Source organism: Danio rerio, chromosome 7 (assembly GCF_049306965.1).
Source record: "Danio rerio strain Tuebingen ecotype United States chromosome 7, GRCz12tu, whole genome shotgun sequence".
Classification (NCBI taxonomy): Eukaryota; Metazoa; Chordata; class Actinopteri; order Cypriniformes; family Danionidae; genus Danio; species Danio rerio.
Window position 1 is genome coordinate 70539577 of NC_133182.1, and position 26333 is coordinate 70565909.

The 26333-nt window shown below is 37.8% G+C and overlaps 1 protein-coding gene and 1 non-coding gene across 3 annotated transcripts in view; both read left to right on the forward strand.

Annotated features, from left to right (window-relative positions):
* The window catches only part of ipo7 (importin 7), a 52343-nt gene that overhangs the window by 2552 nt on the left and 23458 nt on the right, over nucleotides 1–26333 (forward strand). For both annotated transcript variants that reach the window (XR_012382291.1, NM_200905.3), the window contains 10 exon segments: nucleotides 8372–8453; nucleotides 14288–14441; nucleotides 14536–14694; nucleotides 16034–16190; nucleotides 16286–16375; nucleotides 20061–20155; nucleotides 20342–20426; nucleotides 20521–20655; nucleotides 23408–23507; nucleotides 23599–23675. Coding sequence is in view for 1 of the 2 variants with exons in the window: in NM_200905.3 (NP_957199.2) it covers nucleotides 8372–8453; nucleotides 14288–14441; nucleotides 14536–14694; nucleotides 16034–16190; nucleotides 16286–16375; nucleotides 20061–20155; nucleotides 20342–20426; nucleotides 20521–20655; nucleotides 23408–23507; nucleotides 23599–23675 (1134 nt within the window). In the remaining variant the exon portion in view is untranslated.
* Nucleotides 16477–16657, forward strand: LOC137496271 (small nucleolar RNA SNORA23). The gene has a single exon (XR_011016470.1). It is a non-coding gene; the product is annotated as a small nucleolar RNA SNORA23 (small nucleolar RNA).

Sequence of the window (26333 nt, forward strand, 5' to 3'; positions counted from 1 at the left end):
CATGCAACATTATTTTGTAGATGGATTGTTAATGACGATACTATCGTTTACAAACTACAGTGGCACCACCAGTATTTTGGAGCCATAGTATCATGATACTACTGTTATACAGATAAACTGTGCAACCCTTATCTGTTCTACAAGGACAGAGCAAGTATTTAAGTGTCTTAAATCAAAAAGGTAGTTTTAATCCAAATATTCACTTTGTAAAACAGCATTAGCATACTTATGAATATTTGGTTTAGTGATTTTGATATCTGATGTGTGCATTAGTTTTAGGATGTTTAATGCATTGTGTTTTTGCATTTGTTTTTTAATATAGCAGGAAAAGGCAGTTAATAGTTTGTTAGACAACTGGTATTGTGTGGTATCCAGGCACTTCAGTTTGTTTGATAGGGTTGCAGGATCAGCGAGTCTCATTTAGCGGTAATCCAGCCATATACTGAAGTTGTGTTACTTGAGCAACATGAGTAAGACAACACCTGAGAGACCATCCCTGTTACAAAGCCTGCTGCATTTGCCTGGTTTTTGGAGGATTTTTTAATTGTAATATCTTTTTGGGAGTTATTTTAAAGAGTTTAAAGGGAAAGTTCATCCAAAAATGAAATTATTTTTCATAAGATGCTCATCTTACACTTGTTCCAAACCTGTTAGAGTTTCTTTCATCGTTTGAATATGAAGGAAAATAAATGAAATACATTTTCGGAAAACATAACATACATTGACTTCCATACTATCTTTGTTCCTACAGTGGATGTAAATGGCTTTTTTATTCTTAAGAATATCTTGTTTTGTGTTCGATGAAATTCATGAATGTGGATCCACTTATTTAGTGTGAGTAAATGGTAAAAATTTTCATTATTGGGTGGAATATTTCTTTGAGGCAAAGCTATAAAGTACGAAATGCATATTAGGTAAATGAGTGAAGTAGAGAAGTTTTCAACTACCTGACCTCAACAAACTTCCAAGGAGGGACCATATACGTTTTAAATAAATAATTTTAATTATTTATATATATTTTATTTGAACATTACTCCAAAACTTCGTTCTCATTTAAAACTCTTTTATCATTTTAGTTTATGAATACAGTTGAAGTTAGAATTATTAGCCACCCTGAATTATTAGCCCTGTTTATTTTACCCCACTTTCTATTTAAAAAAAGAGAAGATTTCTTTCACACATTTCTAAACATAGTATTTTTAATAATTCATTTCTAATTACTAATTTATTTTATCTTTGCCAGGATGACAGTACATGGCAGGTTAGGGTGATTAGGCAAGTTATTGTATAATGATGGTTTGTCCTTTAGATTATCGGAAAAAATAGCATAAAGGGGCTAATGATTTTGACCTTAAAATGGGTTTTAAGAAAATAAAAGCTGCTTTTATTCTAGCCGATATAAAACAAATAAGGCGTACTGTGAAAATTTCCCTGCTCTGTTAAACATCATTTGAGAAATATTTAACAAAAAAAAATCTAAGGGGGGATAATTATTCTGACATATTTAATTTTTTTTAAATTAATGAATGCTTGATGGTATAGCCAGAAATTGGATTTAAGATGGTAGCTTGCATTGGGGAAAAAAATAAACAACATATTTGCATCACATTGGTACCATTTATATATGATTTCTAAATGAATTCAATTGAAAAATGGCCTACTGGTAGCCCTATTGATGTTTTACAGACATAAATGTGTCTTATTTTTGCCCACTCAAATCATAAATCCAATAATAAAGGGTTAGTTCACCCAGAAATGCAAATATCCAGTTAATTGACTTGCCCACAGGTCATTCAGAAATTACTTTTCTTCAGTTGAACAATAAAGACGATTTTAGCTGAATTTGTTTTCATTGACGATCCGTGTAACGGGAGAGAATAGTAACAGTTTATTATTATTATTATTATTAAAAATAAACACGTTCACATATGTGCAAATCAACAGCTATGGCTCCTGATGACATGCTGAGGTCTCATGAAGATATACGATTGGTCCGTTTAAGAAATTGAACATTATTTGCAATATTTCTAGCTTTAATCCACAGCCTGTGCAAACAGTTGGTGAATGTAGACCTGTACTAATGTGCATGGGCTGGTGATAGTCACCAATATCCATCAACAAACTGCATCATTAAAGCGACAAGACTACAACTGACTACAGTCACTCTTGCACCAAGAACTGTTTGCCCTGGATGTGAATTAAAGCGAATAATAATGTTACATTTCTTATCGGGATCAATCGTTTTGCTTCACAAGACCGCAGTCTGTCATAAGGAGCCATGGCTTTTGATTTGTACTCCTTTGTGTTTATTTCTTTATTAATTTTGGGTGAACTATCCCTTTAGCAGCATTTACAAAGCAAAAAAGAATGAAAATGAGCAATTCAATCATTATGGATGAGACATTTGTAGTAAAAACTGTAACATAAATTCACAGAGAAAGTAAATGTTGACATTATATTGAAACATCTGTTTATATTTTCCAAAACAACAAACCATAGACTTATGGTATTACAAAAATATCCATCTGTAAAAAATTTTTTGGATTTTAAATGAGTAAAAAAACGTGTTATGGATGTGACCAAAACAATCGGTGAGCAGTCAATTCAATTCAATTTTGTGAATTAAACCACACAACCCAAAAGAAATAATGCTAATCAAAAGGATATGAGTTGGCTCTCTATAGAAGAAAATTATTGATTTTATTTTATTTCTCCATTTATGAGGAAAAAGCTTCATTATGGATGTGACGGATGTGAAATAGCCACTTGTGTGACCTTGGTAAATCAAATATAATTGTTATAAGCACCGACATTTTTGAGTGTTTTGCAGTAATGGAAGATACAAGCCTGCACAAAACACTTTGCTATTATGGTGAAAGCTTCATTTTTTTTATTCTTTGTTTATTGGTTTTATTGAACATACAAACATAAACTAAAAAAAAGGACAAAGACAAGGTTATCAGTGCACAAGTATAGCAGCAAAAGTCAGAAAAAAAATTAAACAAATAAAATACAAAAATCGTAATACACAAATAGTCATGCTGTGATTGAGGAAAGTCACACGTTATAAAAATACATTAGAGGTGTACAGAGAGTCAGAGGTTCATTAGGGGCATCCATATTTTTTTGAAAGACATCCCTTTTGTTTAAGTAGTATGTATATTGTTCCAAGAGCATTGTTTCATTCAAGAGTTGTATAAACAGTTCAAGTGTTGGAGGCCTTTGTTGGTTCCAGTTGAGCAAAATGCTTTTTTTTTTTTTTTGCTAGATAGTGTCTCTTTATAGAAGTAGGATCAAGTGTCTTGTTCAGTTCTGTACCAAAGAGGTGTATTGTTAAAACTTGATTTATTTTATGGCAAGGTTGACATTTGCATGGAATTTCTCACACAAATCTTCTAAAAAGTGCAGATGTTATAGTGTCATTCAGTAAGGAAAGTTCTAGCTGTGATGCCTAAATGAGTTTATGCAAAGCAAAATGCACTTTACAAACAGGTGTTCAGTTCATCGCAGATTCAGATGTGCTCAGTCTTCTTGATATTCATTTCATGAAGTACCACTGGAATATTAGTGACTTGTCTTTTTGACTTTGCACCGCTTGAGTCTTTCTAGAATGCGAAATGTTTCGAGTTTTCTATTTGGGAGACCTTGGAGTCAAAAGGTTGAAGAGCACCGAAGTGTAGGATTGATACTGGCTTTAGTCTCCTGTGTCACAGGCCCCGTTTACACTAGTGCGTTTTAGTTTTAAAACGGCGTTGTAGAATGAAAACGATCCGCGTCCACACTCGCGTTTTACCCAGCGTTTCTGAACAGCTCTCCGTCCACACCAAAACGCTGAAAACGCACATCACATGACCACACACACACTCTCGGGTAAGCGCTCCAGCATTTCTACCCAGATGACAGCTCTGCTTGTCGGACTGCTCATCACGCATCTCCCGCTGGATCTAATCTTACTATATTTGCTAAACGTGATATTTTATTCATGTTGTTGTCTTTATCTAACGACATAGGCCAATTCCCTGACTTTGGTCATTGACATCTATTAAGTTACTTGTTCACGGGTAACATGTTTTGGTTAAGCGCAAAGATAAGTTAATGATTAATCCAGGTACATTGACTGATCGCTCGTCTATATTTCCTACAATGTATAAACTTATTGTATGTTTTACTTTTATAATTATCGATTATTAAAACTGATATTCAGCAAAAGAGAGGGTGCGTTTCGTATTTTCACTGAAATTGAAAGGAGGCAGTTGTTATCGGCTCCGTTTTGTTATAAATATCCACGCAGTGAAGATGACGCTCATGCAGCACGACACCTCAACATTTCTGCTGTCTGTTAAGTTGCTAATATTAAAAAGAAAATAGGCAGTTCCTTAAATCATGTTTACATTTTATTGTTGAGAAAGTGAAACAACGTAGCCAAGGTGATGTGAATGAAGTTATAAAGTACACTGTTCCCTTTGAAGATTTACCCGTGTCCTCAGTATAGTCTGTTTTCCATATCTAACTGAGAAGGGGGAGACTGCAGCCTTGATCAAACTTGCGAAGTCTTAACTTACAAGAAGAGGATGCGAGACTGAACTGTGTGTGGGCTACTTAATATTGAGGAAAAGCCCCAATCAGATAGGCGAACGTTTGCAGCCCCGCCTCCGTTTTCAGATGTCTCCGTCTTTCCCCATCCACACTGAGACGGAGCAGCAGCGTTTTAGAATGAAAACGGCCTTTCCAGCGTTTTCAAAAAGCTCCGTTTTCAGCACTCGAGAACTCCGGCGTAGTGTGGACGGATGGCGTAACCGTAGCAAAACTTATGCGTTTTCAAACTAAAACGCACTAGTGTAAACGGGGCCACAGTCACTCAGCTGGCCAGGCTCCAGAGGGTCCATGTGGACAGCAGGCTTGGATTCTTGTGTGCTGACGCTGTGGTGGTCGGGTGAGAACGCTGTCATGGCATTTCAAGCTACGTGCGTTCATTCAGAGCTGGTTACAAAGGAATCACCACAGGATTATCTGTAGGCGTTCTGTGACTTGGATGAACAAAATGAAATGTCTGTCGTTTCATATTATATCGTTTATTTTGCGGTGTCACAAAATACATTGTAATGCTTTTTTGTCAATTACATTAGCTCAATATTATACATTATGTATAATATATATATATTTTACATTTTTAATCAAACATTTGTCCTGAAGTTCTAAATGAAGTGAAAAATATGATCACATGTGTATGAGTAAATTTAAGTTTATACTTCAAAATAAAACACAGGGTTTCCACGAGGACTTTAAAAGCGTAAAATTAAAAAATAGAAATTTTAGGTCTTAAGTCTTATTCTCTCTTCTAGGTCTTACATATTTTTACTCCGGTCCTATTTTTCCGATGTCCATGTAATGCTTCATCTAATGCTCATTTCATTTATTTTTTGTTGTAGTTGCTTGGTCTTTGTGGAGGAGTTGTTCTTTATTTTACTAGTCCAAGTGTAATTTGCGGTATTACAACTACAAATGAGACCAACATGCAATAGCCAATCAGCATTGTGTTATTAAACTTAGTGCGTGTGGCGAATGTGACATCATCGCTGTGTTTGCAGAGGTTTGCTGTGGGTGCGCGCGACATGATTTTGGCTGGCGGAGCGCACAAATTTTTTAAAACTCGAGCAAATAGCACGGCGCCGCATTTGATTTGAATTAAATATGAACCATTTTGAAGAACGTTTGTCTGAAACCTGAATGACTGTACAGACATCTTAATGATCTGATCATAGAGATAACCAGATGACCAATAATTGCAACAACAGTGGGAAAGAAGGAAAGTTTTGTTAAAGTTTAGAAAATCCTGAGGAACACATTTGTTAAAACTAAACAGAGGCCATGCGAAAGGGAGACCGAGGTGGTTTTAATATTACGGAATGGTTTTCCCCCCATTTGTAGGGTTTACACTGATGTATACAATATATAATATAATTGTTGCATAAGATATGATAACACTAACAATGACAGCCGAAATAACGATTAGCCCGTAAAATGCCCCCTTAGTGCCTAATGCTGCAGGAGCTCAAAAAAATGCTATTTGGTATATGTACTGCTAGTGTTTTTCCCTACCGTTAAACTTCCAATAAAAGCTTAATGTGACTTTTCTATTTTATACGGTTTCTTTTACAACATTGATGTTATAATGTTATTAAAATATAATCAGTTAAATAGACTTAAGCGTTTATTTAGTTGTTTTAACGTAAAACTAGATGAAAAGCAGTTTAAACGCAAGCACCGTCAGTAGCAGCAGGCAAGCGCAGAAACTCCATTGTAAATACTGTGGTAAAATAAATGTACATATTTTCAAGACATGGCACGGAGCAATGAAATTTAACTCGGTGCTTCTTGTGCGTTCTGAGACCCACTTTATATCGTATCTCAATCAGGCTGTGAAGGTCAGTGACTTCTATGGCGGCAAATCAATGCCTATATTAATTGAGCGCAGCGGTGATGTTTGTGCGCGAGGAGAAGTGAACCGTGAGCAGATTACAGGTCTACACGCCAGAACTACAGCTCGCGAGCGCACAGGGGATCTTCACGCGCACATCATCGGTGCGCACGATTGACGCTCTCGTGAGCAAGGTCATGCCTACAGCGCGCGCGCGCGATCAGTTCTCTCCGCTCGCTCGCTGGTTCTTCTCTCTGCTCGTGCGAAACAGTTTGGATTTTTGTCAGTCCTGGGGCGGGACTTGGTGTACTTGTTATCTCTAACGCTATTGGCTACTCTGCCTTTCCGGGACTTGTTTTCTCGCGTTGGATCAGTTGAGCGCGCGCGTGAAGATCCCCTGTGCGCTCGCGAGCTGTAGTTTTCTCGAGTGTAGACCTGTAATCTGCTCACGGTTCACTTCTCCTCGCGCGCAAACATCACCGCTGCGCTCGATTAATATTGGCATTGATTTGCCGTCATAGACTTCTATGGAAAACAGTCCTTAAACGGTGTGATTTTTGTAACGGCACAACAGTTTACTGGAAGCTCTTTAACTGGGCTACTGAAAATTAAGTCCTTCTGCTTTTACCCTAATTGGGGGTAAAAATTAACAAAAGGAAGAAAAACACTGAGATGGCCATAAATGGTGACTCTTCATAAATTGTAATTAGTTTGGGTAGATGTCAGTGGCTTTTTCCTAAAGAAGTCTCAACTTGACTAGTGTGTGTTTTGTTTATGGTGTTCAGCTTTGCAGGCTAGAAGTAGATGTGGTGTTTGTTTGGAAGTGAACTTGTTAGGAGTTCCTTGAAATGCTGTTTCAGTTCCGCACAGTTTGTAAACTGTTCATCATGTCAGTTAATAGAAAGTGTGTATCATGGTATACTGTTTGTACATGGTAAATACATTTTTTTAAAATCTGAAACTAGCTGTGACTTATTCCAGAGATGCTTGTGTAATGTAGATAAGGTCAAGCAAATAGTGCACAGACGTTGTTATACCTTAAAGCTATTTTCCTTGACTAGCTTGAGGTGTATAATCTTCATTTTATGAAGAGGACCTAAAATATTACAATGTTTATTGTCACTATATTTTACAAGGTTTTTACTTACAAAAAAAAATTGTCACCCGGTGTAACTTCTTGTTAATTGTGATTTATATTCTAGAAAAAAATGTCATTCATTGATCTGAGGGCATTTCTGCATTGTTAAAAAAACATTGTTGCATTCGGAAAATAAGTGGTTTCTCTATTTAATTTCTTTAGTGACAGACACAAATGTATTTAAAAAAATTGTTTGGGTTATTTAGGAGTCATTGCATATTTTGAACTACTTGTACACTTACATTTCTGTATGGTTGTAATAGTTTGGTTAACTTCTGTAGTGGTGATGATCACAAGTATAATTTTTGCGCCAATCAACTTAAAAGAAAGTAGGCAACAAATTAAGTGTGGTTTTAGATTTGCTGTCACACTCCTTCTGTTGTGTCTGAGAGATAATCGTTTGTAATTTGAATGCAAAATCTAGCAAAACATTTGAAAAAATTTGAAATTAATTGAGAAAAAAAACAGTATTGTAACTATGGAAATGCAAAATCAGCCAATCAGTAGGATTACATACAAAAAAGTAAGAAAAAAAAAGATGAAAATCATTGTAATGTTGTCTACTTGATTTCTAGTAGACAACAATATAAGTGGATCCGTAGTTTTTCATCAAAAGTTGTCCTCAAACTATTGAACAACACCCATTCTTGTCTTGGGACAATGTTGACTGACGTATTTCCAAAAACCTCGGATCAATTTAACATCGAAACAAGAGTTTGTGAATCAGAACAAAGCTTCAGTCAGTATCACATTTTCTTGCTAATTGAATTCTAACCTACATTTCTTAACATTTTCACTTGTTTTCCTCTCCACAGGGCCATAGCCAGGTGAACTTTATGTCTACACTACTGCAGCTGACCATGACTGAACAGCTGGATTTGCCCGTACGGCAAGCAGGTACGTTTTAAGATCCAGACTCTCCTCTCTACAGAAAGCAAAGCAGTGTTCCTCAGACTGCTGCTGTCACACTGTTGAAGATGATTGTCCTCCTCACTGTCACTCCATGAGCCGCCCTGGTCCGCCTTTAGTATCAGATGTCATATGTTGACATAGAGCTGAGACATTCTGTCACTGCGTGTTTGAATATAGCAATAACACACACAGATATATTTGTCAATGAAGTCAAGGCAGTCAAGGCTTTCTGCAGATTAGATATTTCAGTAGTTTTCCTGAGTTAATGAATGCTTGTTTGTGACCCGGGACCACAAAACTTAATGTCTTGTGTTTCACGGGTATTATTTCGGTAACCAGAAAAAAATGATTGGTTTATATTTTGACAACAATTATTAGAATATTATGTACAAATGTTCAGTGAAGATGTGTAGTATTTTTTCTACTCTAAATGTACAGTAGTCAACTTTTAAAGTGGTTCAGAACCTTTCATTAAAGTTGTCCTAAAACTATTGAACAACAACGAATGTTCAAATATCAAATGTTTCAAACTTCTTTAGAGAAAAAACGAAATTTGATTCGTAATAGGCATTCCCAGGGCTTTATTTGTGCAGGAACACGCCGGATCCGGCACCTCTAAAATCTGATCCTGCACCTTATTTTACCGATCCCCCTCCTCAACCGCACTTCTCTTTAAAAGCAACTTGCTGAGTATTTCCAAATATTGTCCCATTCTAACAAACCATACACTACCTGACAAGAGTCTTGTCGTTGATCCCAGTTGTAAGAGCAACAAATAATAACTTGACTTCTAGTTGATCATTTGGGAAAGTGGCAGAAGGTACATTTTTTTTGATGACTCATCTGTTGAACTGCATCCCGATCATCACAAAAACTGCAGAAGACCTATTGAAACCCGCATGGACCCACGATTCTCACAGAAATCAGTCAAGTTTGGTAAAGTAAAAATCATGGTTTGGGGTTACATTCAGTATGGGAAATGTGAGAGATCTGCAGAGTGGATGGCAACATCAACATCCTGAGGCATCAAGACATTTGTGCTGCCCATTACATAACAAACCACAGGAGTGGGGATGCCACCAAAACCGTTCCTTAAAAAATTAATACCATAGAATACTAAAACTAATAGCATTTAATTTAATGTGATTGTTTATAAGTATAAAATTAGCCATTGCCACATTTAAGTACTGGAAAAATGCACCAGGAATGTGTTGGAAAGTGTAAGAACTATATTGAAATCTTTTGAAGTCTAGTATTACTCACAAAAAGTGACTTTACCTTTTAGTATATAGCCAATCCTTCTTTAGTGACTGACAGTTGTGAAACAAACACTGTTCATAGCTGAGTTGGGAGCGTCTCGCAGTACATTCTTCAAGGAGTTTGAGTTCTCAGTATCATAAAAAGAACTTGATGGACAGTGTGTCTTATTCCCGAGAGAAAGCTGTTTTGTTTTTCTTTTAATTATGACTAAAACTCTTTCTCTTTTGTTACTTGGGGCCAATTATTTCTGTCAATCATTATCTCTAGAAATGCTCTAAAATGTGAGAAAAAAACTTGTTTTGACAAGTTTTTGTGAAGCAATTATATATTTTCTTGATTTACATTGTAAAGATTGAGTCGGTCCAATAACAGGGTTCCCATTGACAGCACCATGGTGCTATATGTCGGCGCACTTAACCACTACGCTATTGGCACCAACATTCTGGTTTATTTTTGTTTGGTATTAAAACTTTAATTTATATTTATCAAAGCGTAACTTTTCTATACTGTTATGGTGTACTAACTCTATGCTATCCGAACCGTGCCCAGGCCAGTTTCCCGGATCGTTTGAGAAGTGAGTGCGCTGAATCGGGCTCAGGTACGGTTCACTTGGCTGGCCCGGTTGGAAGAGGTGTGCCTGAGCGCGGTTCACTTGGGCTTTGGCGCGGTACGCTTGTGTGCGAGTGCAAAACGCGCCTAACCCCAAAGCTGAAAGCAAGACGTGATTTTTTTTTTTATTAATCAATCCTACCGTTCAATGAACGCAAACTGTCGTAGTTTATTAAAGACGCAAACGCCTCACTGCACCACAGTTGCGCCTTCAGCAAACCTCCTAATTCCTGTAGCACAAGGACTTTATGATTGTTTATGAGGGTCAAAAGTGGCGGATCTGTTTGGCGAAAGATTTGACTGTCACCGCATCCCAAATGACTAAAAGAGTATAACTAGAGAAATCTCCACTGTGCTGAGCGAAAGCGCTTACTGAACAGTAAGCCCCACCCCTCCGTTTGCCGTTCATATGTGCAACTGCAGATCATTCAGTCACGTACAGGACTGAGGAGAGTTGCTGATTCAGCAGCAGCAGGCAGGATTACTCGCTTCCTGCTCTATGAACCCATCCACCATCAGTCGGCTGTTTGATTGTCTCCAGTATAACTCATTCTGCCAGTCAGCTAATGCTGGATACATATTCAGCACTCACATCATCTTTGTGTGCTTAAAGGAACACTACACTTTTTTTAAGGATGGTGTATATTTAACACCTTACTTGAATTGTGAAGTTTTTAGCTTAGCATAAAGCATTGAATCAGATTAGACTATTATCATCTAGCACAAACAAAACCAGGTATTTTTTTTTATTTAAAGCTTGATTCATAGTAGTTACATTATGTATAAGACCAACAGAAACATTATTTGTTCGTGGCTGTGGCTTAGAACGGAATGCTATGCTGGAATGATTGTAGTTACTAGCCATAATGACCAAGAACAATAGCAACTTTATTTTAGTCTTGGTTCACTACAGAACAGTCTTCCAACTTAAATTGGAAAATAGTCTCTCTCTTTTTTTAGCAAGATGCTAATGGGCTAATCTAATTCAGTGATTTATGCTAGCTAAACTAAATGTGCTTTCGCCACACCCATAGATAAGCTGAATGGATTTAAAAATTGGTAAAGCTAAATCGTTTACCTTCAGAGACTTTATTATTAACCTGGAATGTGTGTAGTTCCTATTATATTGGCCTAGAAAATAGTAACCTTTCAGTTTCTTTCCATTTTAGTACACTACAGAAGAGTCGAGCTTAAAGAGCCACTGTAAAGGGCTTTTGAAAATGACCTTCCAAGTGAAGTGAAACATCCAGCTAAGGCTTATATCTGAAAGTGCAGTGTTTAAAATGAATGATTCATTTTAAGAGTTGACTCCTAGTGCTTCAAATGAATCGTTTAGATGATGAGTCATTAGCCATTTCGGCAGGGCCCCGGCCAGTTGTTGCGTGTGCAAACCCAGGAAAATTGAAACCGGCGGCCCCGCTCACAAACATACAAACACTGTAGCAGATCCCGGTTGAATCAAGTAGTGAAGACGCTGTGCTCAGCTGGATATTATTGGAAGTGCGTGGGGAAAGTTTGTTTTATTTTTCTACCCAAAGATGAAATTACGGGAGTTTTCCGAAATAAATAACAAAACGGCAGGGTGGTGGGAGATGGGTCTGAAATATGGGAGACTCATAAAAAAATAGGAGTGTTGTCAGGTATGTCGACCAGTCGCAACAGGCCGTCTTCGGTACAATCAGCGCAGAATAGCTTCACGCTAATAAGGGTTTGGGAACAAATAAATCGCTGCACGAATCATGGGAGTTGCTGGGATGATTAGGTATGCATGCATATCAGACTTTTGCTGGAGACCCTTAAAACCAAAATATGACCCTTTTCATGTATTATAGGGGCTCTTTGGATGAGAAAAATAACTCTTTGGTCAGTTTATTTTTTGGTGAGATGCTAATGGTCTAATCCATTTCAATGATTTATGCTAAGCTAAAAGTGCTCTTGCCAAACCCATACACAAGCTGAATGGATTCCAAAATAGTAGAACCCAACTATATAACTGCAGAGCACTTCAATGCAGTTGAACAATTCAACTTAAATGCGGCAATTCACAAAAAGGTGTCTCTTTAAACCAATCACACGTTATTCTACATGTCTGGTTGCTTGTAAGGACTAAAATGTTTTTCGACCGGAAGAGACAAAGGCTCCAGATGCTAAGTGTGTCTAAATATATGAGCGTTTGTAGTGAAGTTGCGTGAATAGCTCTCTAGAGAGGCCTCAAAGACACCTGCTGGGGTTTTTCAACAGATGCGCAGCTGCATTGAGTGCCTGGCATAGTTGGGGCTTTCTCTGCATCACATGGGCGTTCAAGGAGAAGCGTGTTAAACTTGGTCTTTATTAGCTTTATCTGGGCCAACGAGTTTTCAGAATCTCATGTTTTTTGTTTTATTTATATTAAAGGGATGGTTCACACAAAAAAAGACTTATCATTTTGGTTTTTCTGTTAAACGCGCAACTATATTTTGAAGAATATTGGGAAAGAAACAGCCATTGACATTCATGGTAGGAACAACAATTATGGAAAAAAACATTGGTTGTTTTTTTAACATTCTTCAAAATATCTTATTTTGTGTTTAACATGAAAGAAATGCAAACTGGTTTGGAAGAAGTAAAGGATGGGAAAGTAATGACATTTGTCTTTTTTTTGTGTCAATTTGAGGTGCTGTCATTTTTTTACAGATAAAATCAAGTTGTTTCGATGGGAACCCAAATCATTGGAATTTTTAAGTCTGATGCGTTTTGCAACATTTAAGCTTGTTTATTCGCTTTAGTGTGAGCTGTACATACAATATACATGCATGTTTGGAGGACCAAACCTGCAAAAATTAAATAAAAAAAATTATATAATAAAAAAAATTATTTTTTTTATATATAAATATTTAAATAAATGAAACCATAAGGTATTTACATTAAAATACCTTATATCTGTTTGTTTACATGGATTGATTTAGTTGATTATAATACAAAAATCACAACTTTTAAAAAATATTTACTTCAAACTGAACTGAGTAATGAAGTAAATTCATTGAATATGCAGCAATCTACAACATATTAATATAAATACACCAAAAAGTAAACAATCTGATCATTCAACAGAATCTTGTTCTCCTCAATGCATTGTTTGTGAGCTTTTCATTTTGAACGTGCAGCTCTTGTTTATTTGATGAAATCAGACTTTTGATTTCAAGTTCACTCACATTAGACAGTATCAGAATTCCAGTTTATCATCCCCAAATAAAAGGAAAGTTCACTAAAATTGATCTCAGCCAACGTGTTTTTTTTTCTTTTTCTTCTTTTAGAGAAGTTTTTTTTTTGACCACTTTATATCACATTTTTAAACATGGTCTTAAGTGAGTTATGTTGCAAATTTCAACGGTGCACTTTAAGAATCAAAAAAAGCATGTATATGAAAAAAATGGACCGAGCTGTAATTATATACCTTATTCTTAGCGTATGAGCAGGCACAGCCATGGGAATCTTTTAGGCTTAAGACTTCCGGTCTCCTTCACTTCCATTCGTACTAATTTGATTTTATAATTATTTATTGTACATTTATTAGTGAATGTTTTGCCATGAATATAGCCAATGCTGCTGTTATGGCATTAAAACCTAAATGAATAAATAAATCCACTTTTGTTGGTGTCGTCAATCTGGCAACCTGCTCTTGCATGAGTTTTAAACAAGGGGTGCAAACTTGCATACTGCTCCTTTAAGACATTTATTATCATAGCTAGTTAAATCAGTAGATCTTATTACCTTTATAAAACTTTTTACCTGATTAATACCTTTTCACACTTGCTAAGTGCATTTTACAGTTCACGAATCTATTTCAGTCGCAAATGAAAAGCATGCACTGTGTACAATGTAGCTGCATATATATGCTAATATTTCAGTCAGCACACAGCCTTTGAGTCCAAATTCGACTGTTATCTCAGACCTCTGTCTTTGTCATTCAGGTGTGATCTATTTGAAGAACATGGTGACACAGTTCTGGACTGAGGGAGATAACGCAAACACTGAAGCGCCTACCAGCACCATCCCAGAAACGGACAGGCAGTTCATTCGAGATAACATCGTGGAGGCCATCATCCAATCCCCAGAGCGCATCAGGTAACACAAACCGGTGCAAGCACATGCGGGAATGCAGGATCTATTTCTTTTCTAACATTGCTTCTTTTTTTCCCTCCTCTCTTCTCTTTCCTAGAGTGCAACTCACAACTTGCATTCACCACATGATTAAGCACGACTACCCCGGTAGATGGACAGCTATAGTGGACAAGATTGGCTTGTATCTGCAGTCTGATAACAGTTCCTACTGGCTGGGCATCCTGCTGTGCCTCTACCAGCTGGTGAAGAATTACGAGTAAGAGAACTGTGAAGCGCTCGCAGGTTGATTTGTGAATGGTTTAGAGAAAGCAGGATTTGGCAGACAGCGTCTCATTTGATATTTTACTGTCGATACGTTCGCTCGCTTTCTGTTAGATCTGCATTCATTAATTTAGAAATAGCAAAGGTGTCAATGTGATGATGATAACAGAGTAGCAGGGTTAAAAGGCAAACGGAAATCCTTATTTTAATATATTTTTTGCCACTGGTCATCATTACATAATGGTGAGATGCTTATTCAGTGGCTAGCGCTGATCATTAAAGATGCTTTCATAACCACAACAACAACAAACATTGATTATGTCAAGGCTTCTTCTGGAATCAAATGTTCTTGTTGCAATTGATTGCTGAAGCTTTGATTATGATAAATGATAAATGGGGTTATCATGGTATTCACCTAAGCCACAGGTGTCAAACTCATCTCCTGGAGGGCTGCAGCTTTGCAGAGTTTAGTTGCAGCCCTAATTAAACACACCCGATCAAATCTAATCGAGTCCTTCAAGCTTGTTTGAAACCTACACGTTAAGCTGCGATCACACTAGAGATTAAGCATGCGAAATTCTCTTGTATGGTGCTGATAAAAGGGGCGGGAATAAACAAGATGATTAGACATTAAAAAAGCAAGCCGTTTGTCGACTGAACTAAATTTATTTTTGATGTCTTGGTCACACTGTTTGGAGGGCCGGAACAAAGTGCCTCGAGGGCTGGGTTCGGCCCGCGGGCCGCCAATTGAATAGCCTTGGCATAGATAAATTAAACTTTAATTACTCCATTTAATAACAATTGTTGATTTTTTTTTTTTTTTTTTTTTTTTTTTTTTTTTTTAATGCATTACTAAGCATTAATAAATTAACAGATTTATAAATGTTTTGCAGTATTCATTACGTTGACTTTTGCTAAATGAACTGATGCTAACAAATGGAATCTAACTGTAAACTATCGTTAACTGTAAGAGTTAACAAACAAATTTGGCAGTGGAAGATGCTAACCATCGCACAAAATGTTGAACTTCTGGACATGCTAAAGGAAGGTAGAAGTTACACGAGAGTTTAAACGAGAGAGAAGTGTGAAATTGTTAATGCCTATCTGAGAAAATAGTGTAGTGAGGGATTTTGCAGGTTAAAAACATCTAGAATAATTGTAAAAAATAAAGCTGACTCTTTCGCTGATTCTCACGATTACTCTCACGATTATCGAGGGACCACTTAAATGCTTTTTATAATGCCAAAAAAAGTCAATCTTGCAGTCAGTTTGAACAAATTGACACTGTTCCAACAGTTGTGAATGCCTTTTGAAAGTCTCGTTTTCTCTCTAAGGTATAAGAAGCCAGAAGAGCGCCAGCCACTGGTGGCTGCCATGCAGATTTTCATGCCCATGTTGAAGGACCGGTTCATACAGCTGCTGCCAGACACCAGTGCTGACTCTGTCTTGGTACAAAAACAGATCTTAAAGATCCTCTACGCTCTCTTCCAGGTACTACCATCAACTCTAATGCCTGCAATATCTAGAATAAAGCTTCATCCGGTTGTTTGTGTCTGTTTTGCATTTATTGATTGATCTTTCTACAGTACAACCTCCCTCTGGAGCTTATTAATAGGCAGAATCTGACGGAGTGGATGGAGATTCTGAAGACAGTTGTGGACCGAGACGTTCCTCAAGTAAGATTGTGCTTTTCATTATCATATAGCATCATGTTCGTCTATTCATGCGTGTTTACAACAAAAGAACGCTAGATTTTAATATCAGTCCATTGGCTGTGGGTGAATGGTGTGCGTGGTATCCGTCTGCGTTTAGTGCCGTCTCTGGTCTGTGTCTTACAGGCTGTGGGACGGTTCTCACACCGCACTCACGGCCACAGAGCCACCGGAGATCATAGTACTGGCCTAGTGTTGTCTAAATGACCAACCACCACTGACCAGCCTCCATAGTCTCCAACAAAACCTAGTGCATTCCACCTAAAACCCAATGACATACTATTAGGGGAGCGACGGTACAGATTGCTCATGGTTTGTTTGTATAGTTTATTTTTTTTTAATGTTGTGGTTTTAAGCAAAGGCTAATAATGTTACATTGATGAAGAGAGCTGTGCACGCTAGGGTTTAGTTGATAGTCGATTCCATCGCAGATTGCCGATACACGTCACGATGCTGAGGCATTTTAAAACGATCCACATCCACACTGGCGTTTCGTCTTTCTGAACAGCCCTCCTTCCACACTATACGAGAACCACTTGCTGAAAACGCACATCATGTGACAACACACACTGTCATGCACTCGTCTAAGCTTTAACTCAAGTTCAGCGCATGCTTTGAGCAGTGCATGTCGGACAGTTTATCAAGGATGTATCGCTGGATCGTGTCTCACTATAGATATTAAAGGTGATATTTAATTCATCTTGTCTTTTCAACGACTCTTCGGTCATTTAAATCTATCAGGTAACGCATCACAGCATCAGTAGTACACTGCTTCAATCTTTCGCTTTCACGCTTGTGCTTTATAATTTTAGTGAAAACCTCAGATACTGTTGGTTCCTGTTGGTTGTACACCTTTTTTACCAACCAAGTTTGTCAACGCCATTATAACATCACATCACTCTGCCTATTTATGCCAGAGTCGCGCAGAAAAAGTGATTGACAGGTGGTAATTTGTGTGTAACATTTATTTATGATTTGGTTATGGGTTAAACAAAGACAATGCGGGTCAGGTAGTTGAAACGATAGGCTACAAATAATTAATTTGTTATAAATTAATTAATTGTTCATGAATAATTGATGCACAGATGCCTATGATGATGATGCCATCGTCCGTTGCGTTGTTTTACATTAGACATCGTACAATGCCAAATTGGTCGACATCGTACAACCCTAGTGCACGTTCTGTTCTTCTGCCTTAGTTTCAAAAATGTATATTTATTGTTTATTTATTAGTTATACTTCAACAAATTTTGCTGTTGAATATCTGTGTCATCGTGTTTATGTCCTGATTTCATAATCGGAGTCAATGTGATACAACAGGGCTGGATGATATTGCAAAAAAAGTATCACATCATCATGTTTCATATCATTCGATATCAATAATTATTGATTTTTTTAGCAATACGTTTACGAATTTTAGGCTTTTAACCACTTTTAATTTGCCAACATTATAAAGACAAATAGTTTTAATAGTCAAAAGTATTTAAACAAAATATCTGATCTCTTTATAATAAAATAATGTAAGTGTTCAAGAGACTCTTGATAGATAAAATGTTATATATTGTGTGCTAGAGGTGATAACCTATTCTGGTCTCGTGGTTCGGTTACGATTACCATGCCATTGATTCGGTTCAATTCGATATCACGGTGCATTGACGATGCTTTCCATACACAGTGTTATATTTGGAGGGGGGAGGCTATTACAAGCTGTCTGTATAAACACACAGACACACAGTACCACACTGTCTCTCATTCACAAACATACACAAATATAGACAGCACCAAACAAACAAACCCACACACTCACACACTTAAGCCCTCTCAATATGCGTTTAGCTGGGAGAGCTCGTGCTGAGCGGAGCAAAAAAAGAAGCACTTTTCCGACGGTCCCTTACTGAGAGCTCCGCTCCGCACGATCTCCTGGCTAAACGCATATTGCAAGGGCTTTAAGGGAGCAGTGGTCGTAATGTCGAGCGAAAAAGAAAAAGACAGCTGTGAAACATAACCAGCTTTGTCTTTTTGTAGGAAACACACTTTAGATCTTTTTAGAGTAAGAGGCTTTTGATATATTGCCGCTATAACTGAATGTCTCTGGAATATCGAAAACAAAACCAACTTAGCCGCGCTCATTTCTGGTGCCCCCCTGGATGTACAGCGCCCTTAGCATTTGCCTATACTGCCTATGCCACGGGGCGGCCCTGAGTTTGCTGCTGAGTGTTGTAAATACCGGCGCTCACCTCACTCGCAACATAGCGCATAGGAGATAAATGACGTCAGTACATAATAACAGGTTATGATTATTACCGAACCGATACAGAATTGTCCGCATTTGCATTGCGGTGCACACGAAAAAAACTATTTTGACACCCCTATTGTGTGCAGTGGTGAAGTGTAAACGCTGAACTATCAAAGCAAACTTGGTGTGAATAATAATGAAACCATAAACCTCAAACTCTATCAACAACCCTAGTTATAATAATAAAATCTGAGCTTTCAAGTAAAGGAACAAACCATTATTGTTAAAATGCACATTGCAACTTTACAAATTGTAAAGTTGGATGACTACTTAACCCCTATGCTAAAAACTCTTTCAGATGGGAAGCTAGGGCTGGGATGCACAAGAAAAGAAACCAAAAAGCCACTCTGGCGACAACCTACATCCTTTTTTTATTCACAATTTCCTCACTGCTGCTAGACGGCACTTAATTTCGCACGTGTTGTTATTCTGACCTGAAGTAGCAATGACGCAACCCAAAAGTCACATGTGAAAAACATGAGCTCCTGGTTTCCTTCACCATCTTCAATTTTCTTTTGCACTTCCGCTCCCCTGGCGTCTCTCGTAACTAGTTAATGGAGAACAGTTAAAAGCGCTGGAGTGTTTGGATACGCTGTGTTTGTCTGAGGTAATTAGTCTTCCAGTATTACTGAAATGTATGTGTTCCATACAAAGTGTTTAGCAGATTGGTTGGTTCTACTTGCCACGAGCGCACCACGAGTCATGCATTCGGAAATATTCAGATGTTTTCCACTAGGTGTACCTGAAAAATGTGCACGTCATGTGTTCGCTGCTTGCACAACATGTGCGGGTGGCTCCCATATACACATCGTGCAAGTTGTGTGCCTCCATTGGAAATGATAATCTTACATCCTAAGCTTACTGGCGTTGCTTCCCATGCGCTTCATAACCAACTTTTTTTTTTTTTCTCGATATTGCCAATAGTGTTTGGTCAATAAATACTGATACCGATTGCATCACCCAGGCCTAGTACAACACTTATTTTGATTTATTTATATTTTGGATATTAAAAGTTTTTCTTATTTAAGCATTAAAATGTCAAATTAAATCAGTGAACACTGTGCTTTTGTACTTTTAGTTATAATTTTTTTTACAAAAGTAATACCCTTATTTACGGTTTTATATAGTTATAAGCAAATTGCAAAAATAAAGTGATTTTGTTTTTATCAGATTATTCGATAAAATGATCACACAACTAATCTGTAATCAACACAATCATTAGCTGCAGGCTTAGTTCAGTATTATATTCTGGTGGCCTTGCATACTACCATTAAGTTTGCTCAAATTCACATTTTTCCCGATCTCATTTGATGGAAATGTGCTCATCTAAAGTGCTTTTGTGTGGCTTTGCAGGAAACCCTTCAGGTAGATGAAGATGAGAGGCCCGAGCTGCCCTGGTGGAAGTGCAAGAAGTGGGCCCTTCACATCCTCGCACGGCTCTTTGAGAGGTACAGTACCAGCATAATTTCCTCCCAGGAATGCTAAGAGATAAAGCTCGCGCAGATGACTCATGGTCCATTTGAATTCCAGCCCACGCCGAGCAGTTGGAAAGACTCGTTTAGTTATTTTAAGCCCAAGGTCTTGTGTTTTTGAAACCATTACTGGGTTTTCATGAATGTTTTTTCGCCCCTAAGGTATGGCAGCCCTGGCAACACAACCAAAGAGTACACAGAGTTTGCAGAGCTTTTCCTTAAGGGTTATGCCGTGGCTGCGCAGCAGGTAAACACAAGACGTCAATAGATTGTTCAGTGGGTTGATAGGATGAAGCGTGATGAGATAATCATGACCTTTTGGCTCTGTTTGGTTCTTGTAGGTACTGTTGAAAGTGTTGTACCAGTATAAGGAAAAGCAATACGTGGCTCCTAGAGTCTTGCAGCAGACACTGAACTACATCAACCAGGGAATCGCACATGCCGTCACCTGGAAGAACCTAAAGCCACACATCCAAGTATGTACATGGTTTAGATCAGCAGTGTCCAAACACGGTCCTTGAGTGCTGGTGTCCTGCGTAGTTTAGCTCCAACTTCCTTCAACACATTTGCCTGGAAGTCTCTAGTATACCTAGAACATAGATCAAGCTCAATTCCTGGAGAGCTGCAGCTTTGCACACTTGCTTCAACGCTAATCAAACACAGAATTCATTCATTCATTTTCTTGTCGGCTTAGTCCTTTTATTAATCTGGGGTCGCCACAGCGGAATGAACTGCCAACTTATCCAGCAAGTTTTTACGCAGCGGATGCCCTTCCAGCCGCAACCCATCTCTGGGAAACATCCACACACACATTCACACACACTCTCATACACTACGGACAATTTAGCCAACCCAATTCACCTGTACCACATGTCTTTGGAAACCGGAGCACCCGGAGGAAACCCACGCGAAGGCAGAGAGAACCTGCAAACTCCACACAGCAACACCAACTGAAAACGACCTTCTTGCTGTGAGGCAAACGTGCTACCCACTGCGCCACTGCCTCGCCCTCAAACATAGAATTAGTCCAACTAATCAAGGTGTTGGATCAGCTGTGTTTGATTAGCATTGGAGCAAAACTATGCTGAGCTGCGGCTCTCTAGGAATTGAGTTTGAGAACTATAAAGCTGCGGTCACACTGGGCTTTTCCTCCCATAGACTTCCATTCATACGCACGCGAATGCGTCAGACCGGAAACACAATGTCATGCATTAAGTTTCGCAGGTCGCTGAGATGCAAAGTTCAAGCTTGGTGAACTCTGACCTGCGAAATCGCATCACTTTACTGCTTGAGACCAACCGAGGATCAAAACATGACCGCTCTGGACAGAAATTTTAAACATGGTGCAATCGCTCGCTTTTTTAATGCCTAATAATCTTGTTTATTCCCGCCTCTTTTCACCGCGGCGCACGACAGAATTTCGCATTATCAAACTCTATTGTTGAACGCAGCTTTACCTAGAAAGAGCTTGATTTGCTGGTTTAGGTGTGTTTAATTAGGGTTGGAAGTAAAATTTGCAGGACACCGGCCCTCTAGGAGAACGTTTGGCAGATAGTATTTATTGTTTTTTCCAGTTTATCCCCACACTTCTTGAAAATACTTGAATTTTAGGCGTATGATTTCAACTACGTAAATGCAAACATAGGTTTTTGAAAGTGCTTGAATTAGATTTAAAGTTAAATTGGTTTATGGTGTTATCGCAGGGTTCCCACACTTCTTGAAAGTACTTGAATTTCATACATAAAGACTCAAGGCCTGGAAAGTACATAACAGAACTTGTACAAATAGGGCACATTATATCAATATTGCAGAAATGACATGTGAGTGTTACCAATTCTTTGAACATGACTGTTTTAAAACAATTTTGAAAAATTACTGTAATTAACATAAATATTAAGTGTAAATGAATGTTAAACAAAGTAAGGACTTTCTTGGAGATGCATGTGCTGAAGTATAAATAACAAAGGTGCTTGATTTAAAAGTAATGGTGTTTTAAAAAAAAGTCTTTGAAACTGCTGTTCATGAAAGCGTAGGATCCCTGACATCAACCGTTGTACTGTTCTGCTGTAAAAAAAAAAAAAAAGAGGAAATCATAATTTACAGATCTTAAATTTACTGCAAATTCAGCAGCTCCAGAGACGTGACCAAAAACAAAGTTTGAGGTATTTTTAATTTAAGTGCAATTTTACGTCTGGTGTAATGACCACTGGGCTGCACGCCCATATTGGTGCCCCTTTGATTATTCACGACTAATGTTGGGCACGTTCCTTTTAAGAGTAATTGGTTCTAGTTACTTCTCACAAACAGTAGATAAGTTATTTTATTATAAAAGTAACTGATTACCAAAAAAAGTAACTGAGTGACTTAAAAAAAAAAAAACCTCGTCTTTGTCAAATGACTATAAAAATAAATATTAAACATTGCACACTTATCTACTTTATAGTAAGGTTGTTGTGCGATTGTTAGAGCTTTGGTGATCTCAATTATAGCAATGTGCATTTTATTGTCAGTAACTCATTTGGTTACTCGTTTCTGAATAAAGTATCGCCATTAGTAATGGCAACACTGCTTTAACTGTTACTGTTTACGACACGTTAAACATTAGAAGAAAATCATCCCATTGTGCATAGGCTTTCAGGTCTTTGTGAAATCAAAATTAAATGTTTATTTTGCTTGTGTCAGTTGCGCAATTGTTGGAGTGAGTTTGACAGCCTTAGCCACAATATTTTTAACCACGCCCCTATTACTGTTGGTTTAAAATGAGGGAATGATGTGCAAAGAGAAAGCCCCGCCCCCTACTCAATATTCCATTTAAGTTGGAAGTACAAACTGAAACAAAAGTCTCAGTAACTTCTGCCTCATTCAGACTTTAAAGCTGCTGCCTCTGAAGTAATCTGCTATACAAGTTGCTATTAAAAATAAACATGACTTGGTGTATGGGTATTTCCCAGTACTGGGTTGTGGCATCGGCTGTGTAACACATGCTTAAAAAGTTGGCGGTTAATTCCGCTGTGGTGACACCTGATAAATAAGGGACTTAGCTGAAGAAAAGATAAATGGTTAAGCTTGACTTTCGTGTTGAGCTTCAGCAAACATCCACATCAATATTAGATGATTTTTAAATGGCTGGTTGTAATTGCAGGTAATTTTGTCACTAAAACACTATTTATTCGTATAATATCACTCTCATTTAGTTTTTGTTATTAACTTTACTGTATCTGGTCTCAGGGAATCGTTCAGGACGTGGTTTTCCCGCTCATGTGCTACACAGACAGTGATGAAGAGCTCTGGCAGGAAGACCCTTACGAGTACATCCGCATGAAATTTGGTACGTGAATCACCATAAGTTTCGTTCTGCGTAGAAGTCCAGAAAATAGATCTGCTCATTCTTTCGCTCTCTCTCTCTACTTCCCCCTTAGATGTTTTTGAGGACTTCATCTCCCCCGCCACTGCAGCTCAGACGCTTCTCTTCACCGCTTGCAACAAAAGGAAGGAGGTGGGTGTTTGGTTTAGAGGCACCATCTGGCACGATGAGGCCTGTGATATGACTATGTTTGGCTGAGTTTTGTGCATGTCTTGCTGCCAGTCCTTATGTATCCAGTCAGCACCCTGCTGCTCCTTCAACAGAACTGTTGGATGCTTCTGACGGCAGGTGGAAAGAGAGCTTGTCTGTCAGCTCGAAGAGCTACAAGCGCTTCCTTTGTAATCTGATTTCTAGTTTTTACTTGGGCAGGAATGAATGATTGTTTTAAAAATTGATTTAGTGAGTTGATGATTTACTGATAATAATTGATAGAGTGCTTCATCTGTTTTACAAAGACAAACATGCTGGAGCGTGTACAATTCATCTTTATCTCTATAGTACCTTCCAGGGCCGGAGTGGGACTCCTTTTTAGCTCTGGAGTTTCAAGCCTTAGAAAGGCCCACCTCAGTTGACGACTGACTATATTAAAATAACGTCATTTCCAATTCAGTTATAAATGACACTAACATGTCTTTAAGGACACAGCTGCTTTAGAACTTCAAATGTTTTTCATAAATATGAGAACATTAATTCTTTATAGATATCCAGTCCTTTGTAACGGTTGTCTCGCACAAAAAAAAAAATGTACCCCTACATAAGTAACCCAAACAGATTTTATGTCTTAACACTGAAAATAAAACAAATATATTATACTCTGGTGAGGTTCGAACTGGGATTGGCAGCATCTTAACGTATTGTGCAAACCACTAGACCACGATGGCGCTGTTAAGCATTGCTGTTATCTGCTGCTATTGAAGTCTACTATTTTTTTTTTCAGATGTCAGATTTAATAATTTAGTGAATCATCTGATTTTCATTGAGGTGTAGTATTGATTTATAATAATTAATATTCACTAAGGTGCCGCTGTTTGGGGTGGAATGGGGTGCAGCCCGCAGGTTAATGATGATCATCATTAACCTGCAGGCTGCATTTTGCTCACATGGCTGCAAGAAAATAAATAAAAAGAGCGGAGCTGCGGCAAAATAATGAATAAAAACAGTGAGGCTATGGTCAAATAAACAATCAAATGAAATAAGTGCAACTGCTGAGAGTGCAAGCAGCTAGGGACACCAGCCCTCGCGGCCAAAAAATGGTCCGGCCCACCGGGAATTCTCCCGGTTCTCCCGATTAGCCAATCCGGGCCTGGTGCCTACACAATGTAGATTGTGTCAAAGCAGCTTAACATAGAAGTTCTAGTTAATTGAAACCGTGTCGGTCCAGTTTTCAATCAATTTTTCAATTAGGTCTCTTGTTCCCCACAAACCTTAATGCAAAATGAAACAGTGCATTTACAGATATAACTGCGTTTTTATTCATTTTTTTTCTTGGCACAGACGCATCTTAACTGCAGTGAAACAACACGTCTTTGGGGATGCGGCACCAAGTTTTTAAGTTTACGCATTGTTTACTTAAACACGCATTATTTTTGTACATAGGCTTTTGCAGCAGCATGCTCATTGTTGACAACTCATTATTATTTGAGATTCTTATATAACACTTTCTATAATGGATAAAACAAATATTTGTGTGTATATCACTAATTTCAAAAAGTGTTAAAAAGATAGATGGATAGAATGATCGAATGAATGTTGTCTAGCGATTGAATGAACTCGTATGAACGTTGTTGATCGATTAAACAGATGTTATCAAATAAACGAACATTTGCCAATCGATTGAAAGAAGGTTGTTAAATGAACAAAGGTTGTCGATCGAAGGTTTTTTTACTGAATAAAGGTTGTCGAATGAACTTTGTTGATCGAATGAATGTTGTTGATCGAAAGAACGTTATCGTACGGATGAACGTTGTCGAACGAGCATTGCTGAACAAACAATCTAACGAACGAACGTTGTCTTAGACCCCACATGCTTTAAGTCACAGTCTCCAGATCTGAATTTTCATCAATGTCTGGAAATGGACTAAAAAATTGGTTATAACAGAAACATGCTTCAACTAAACATGCATATATAACATCTTTTAAATGTTTAATTGAAGGGCCTTTTGCATTTAAAAACACATTAACAACTTTAAAGGTGGCAAAACAGAAATTGACACTTCAAGTGTCAACATTTTTTTATAAACAAAAGCCAAGTGACACTTTGTCTCAGCAGCTTTTCTGAACAAAACACAACCAAAGGTCACACGTAACATGGTGCAAAACACAGAGCAGTCTAATTTACAAAATGGCACTTTGTTTATTCCATCAGTTAAAAAAATCAGTCTAAAAAAAGTCATACGAGTTTGACAATTTCACAATTTACAACTCTAGCTCATTACAAATCAAACAGTACAGTTTTGTTCCGGATTGAAAAAAAAAAGTGCATACCTCTGTTCAGTCATCTTTGATAATTTTTTTTGTCAACTTAAATTTGACCTTTTATTTATTTATTTAATTTTTTTTACCATTCAAATGCTACCTGCGTTAAAGTGTCTTGCGATTACCGCCAAAGTCATTTGCTGACTGGATGCCATGACAACAGCGTCTCATAGAAGAACTATTGCTGCGGTTTTGTTTCGGACCACTGCAAGACATTTAAAATACAAACAAGATTACAAGTTTATCCCTCCTCTTATCAAAGTATAAGTTTATAAAGTAAATTTTTTTTTCCTTGCATATAATCATAGTGTGTTT